Source organism: Lactuca sativa, chromosome 4 (genome assembly GCF_002870075.4).
Source record: "Lactuca sativa cultivar Salinas chromosome 4, Lsat_Salinas_v11, whole genome shotgun sequence".
Classification (NCBI taxonomy): domain Eukaryota; kingdom Viridiplantae; phylum Streptophyta; class Magnoliopsida; order Asterales; family Asteraceae; genus Lactuca; species Lactuca sativa.
In genome coordinates, this window is record NC_056626.2 from 63,970,860 (window position 1) to 63,974,574 (window position 3,715).

Consider the following 3,715-nt stretch of genomic DNA (forward strand, 5'->3'; position numbering starts at 1 on the left):
AAGACTTTGATGAGTGCTTGAGAGAGAAAGCAAATGGGGGCGCACGGCGAGTGATGGGGGAAAATGATCTCATTAGGGTTAAAAACCCTAGTTACCGGTTGTAAAAATTCATTTTAAATTAATTTTTTTCTATAAATAAAACCGACTCGTCGAGTCAGGGTCAGACTCAGCGAGTCTGGTCGCGAATTTATACTTACCTGGAATCTGAATAGACTCGTCGAGTCAGGGTCAGACTCGGCGAGTCACTTGCAAACAATTCAGAAAATCATATCATTCTGTCATTAAAAACTCATTCCACCCCACACTTAGTCCATACGCACTCTCAAGCAGTCATGTCTGATGATTTGGAAGATGAATAAAATCCTAAAAATGAAAATGAAACTAAAATGAAAAAGATGAAAGAAAGCAAACTCTAATAACGGGTTGCCTCCCGCCAAACGCTTCTTTTTAAGGAGTCGTTAGCTGGACTCCTTCCCTTCTACGTTTCTTCATTTTCCTGCATCGGGAATGCACGCCTAATCTTTTGTGGTTTGTACTTCGTCTTGTAAGCGTGTATCTTCTTCTTGTAAGCCCGTCTTAATTCTTCTCTCTTCTTCCTTATAGCATCATCCTCAGCTGCATGAAATTCCCCTTTCCTCACCTTCTTCTTCTTTACCCCATTCTCTCGCACCCTCTTTTGCACTTCCTTTTCCTTAAATTGAATTACTTCATGGTTGGTGAAAACTCGTGCTCTAGGTTTGGTGGTACGTGACTCAAGGAATGGGTTCTCAGCATCATCTCTCCTAACCCTTACATTTTCCTCTTCTTCAAAGCTTTCCTCCTCTTCAAGTAGATTATCTTCATCTTCTTGCATTATTGCATCAAGGCATGCTACATAAACGTGTTGAAAATCACCATCCATTCCTCCTTCTACTGCCTGATCTTCTAAAGAATTAGGGAAAATCTTCTTGTCCAGAACATGCAGAGAGCTGGTAACAAGTAGATCTAAATTGTACAAGATGTTGAGATTTTCGATTGGACTCGTCGAGTCAGGGAAAGTGACTCGGCGAGTCGGATCGTATTCCTCACTTTCCACTGTGTTTTCCGAATCGGTTCCTTTCATCACTTCTCGATCTCCTCCAAGTCTTTGTCAACATCTTCATTACCTCCAGAGGATAGCAAAAACTTACTTGGATCTTCTTCTTGCAAAAGTGCAAGTTCTTTTTGAAGTATTTCATCATCCAAATCAATGAATGAGATTTCTTCTTTTCTTCCTTCTTCTTGCTTGATCCCTGGTAAAGCTTTAAACACCGCTGACTCATCTCCTACCCTCACCATTAGTGTGGACTCGCATACATCTATCAATGCGCATGCGGTGTTCAAAAATGATCTCCCCAAAATAATTGGAATTCCGGGATCTTCTTCCATATCAAGTACCACAAAGTCCACGGGAAAAATAAATTTGTCGACCTTAATGAGGAGATCTTCACAAACACCTCTTGGTTGAATAGTCGTCTTGTCCGCCAAATGGATCTTCATATTAATAGGCCTTGGCTCCGGTAAATTCAGCTTCTTGAAGAAAGAGAAGGGCATTAAGTTGATACTTGCACCCGAATCGGTCAACGCTTGAGTGGCAAGTACATTTCCAAATTGGCAAGGAATTATGATGCTCCCCGGATCGCCCTTCTTTTCTGGTAGCTCACTCAATACTATCTTCCCGACTTCAGCTAAATCTTTTCTAGCAGCAAAAAGACCCTCTAGCAAGTTAAAATACTTGGGCGTTTGAAGCATTGTTTCTACAAATGGAACGTTGACTTGAAGGGCTCGAACATGCTCCATAAAATCTATGTATGCTCTAACCTTTTCATCAGACATGGCTCTGATTGGGAATGGCAAAGGGGGATTATAGGGCTTTGAGGGAATAACAGTTTTGTCATCAGCGCATGGACTCGTCGAGTCCATTAGAGGGGCTCGGCGAGTCTGGTCGGGTTTAGCTGGAGCCGACTCTTCTGCCTTTTCTGTATTCACCTTGGAGATCTTCTGTGCAGGTGTGAAAATTTCTTCATAGCTGGAAGTCACAGCGTTCACATTCTCCATTCTTGGATTATTCTCAGCGTTACTTGGAAGTTGACATGATCTTCTCTCGTTCACTTGATGTGCAAGTTGTCCTAGCTGTTTCTCAATATTGAGAATAGATGCCTGCTGATTCCTTAGCATATTTCTGGTCTCTTGTATTGCAGCATCATGATCATTATGTCTTTTCTCGTACGCGACTATAAATCTAGTGAACATCTCTTCTAAATCGACTTTCTTTTCCATTACCGATTCTTCCTTTTGATAAAATCCCCTCTCTTTCTGCATGTATTTCTCCTCCTTAGCCTTCTTGTATTCTTCATACGGGAGCCATTCCTTCTTTGGTTTCCGCCAATTCTCATCGTATCGATCGCCGCTTGAGTAGAACACTTGAGCTTTCTGGTTTCCATTTTCATCCAAGTCACAATCCTCCGTGAGATGAGGCCCTTTACAGTTCTCGCATCCAACTCGATAGCATGGATTGTTTGATCCATTTTGTCATTCTTCTATCTAAACTATCGATCTTATCCATCATCGCCGCCATGCCATCATTGGCCGAGTTCACTACCCCCCGACTTACTTCATTTCTTGGATTTTGGTATTCTCTAGAATGCTTAGAGAATTCTTCTATTAATTCCTTGATTACCGGGGGTGCCTTATTTGTGACTGGGCCTTGCGAGTCGAGCAATTGTCGTGTGGTGACATTGACTCCATCATAAAAGATGGAGACCTCTTGTTGGCTATTAAGGTCATGGTGTGGGCAATTTCTAAGAAGACCTTTATACCTTTGCCAAGCCTCGTAAAGGGATTCTCCGGGTTGTTGCTTGAAGTTGGCAATGGTTTTCTTCAACCTGGCTATTTTGGAAGGCGGGCAAAAGTGGTCTATGAATTCTTCTTTCATCTTAGCCCATGTGGTGACCGACCCGGGAGGAAGTGACTTGAGCCAATCCTTTGCAGCACCCTTGAATGTGACTGGAAGCATGCGAAGTAGCTGGGTCTCGCGTGGCACATTTGGTACATTGAAGTAGTCAGCCACATCATTTACTTCATCCAAGTGCTTATAGGCGTCTTTGTGGTCTTTTCCATAGAAGGGAATCTCCTTGAGTTGAGCGAGGATATGACCCTTTAGCTCGAAAGTAGTGGTAGCGGGAATTGCGGGTTGCACAAGTCCCGGGCTAGTGTCATCGCGCATCCTTTTTTTCCATTCCCCCATGGGGACTTCATCGATGTTAGCCATAGTGATAGCTAAATCGTCTTCAAAATCGGATTTGTGCTCGTATGTAGGTTCTTCTTCTTCCTCGGTCTCGTACTCGGTGTCTTCTTTAATTGGGTCTTCGACTCTCAAAGAGGCACTGGATGCTCCTGATTTGCTGCTCCTCTTCTTGCTGAAAACGGACTTGAGGTTCTTTAGTGGCGAATTCTTTGAAGAAGCGGATTCTCCAATGACTTTTCCTTTGCTCCTCCTTAATGCGGATTTCGGGTCTTCGAGAGGAGGGACCAGAGGTGTATCAGATCCTCGGGTCATGAAACAACTGTAAACAAAACAAAAAAAATAAAACGCGTAAAAAAGAACAAAAAATTAATTAAAAACTAAAACTATGAACAACGATGAACTCGCCGAGTCGGCACGAGTGCACTCGGTGAGTTGAAGGCAAAAACAGAA

General features: G+C 42.9%; 1 protein-coding gene across 1 annotated transcript; it reads right to left on the minus strand.

The window, feature by feature from the left end:
* Window positions 1–1,101: 1,101 nt before the first annotated feature.
* Window positions 1,102–2,340, minus strand: LOC128133436 (uncharacterized). The gene is made up of 2 exons (XM_052770883.1): window positions 1,985–2,340; window positions 1,102–1,858 (listed from the first exon to the last, which is right to left on the minus strand). The coding sequence occupies exons 1-2, from the start codon at window positions 2,338–2,340 to the stop codon at window positions 1,102–1,104; spliced, it is 1,113 nt and encodes a 370-aa protein (XP_052626843.1).
* Window positions 2,341–3,715: the final 1,375 nt, after the last annotated feature.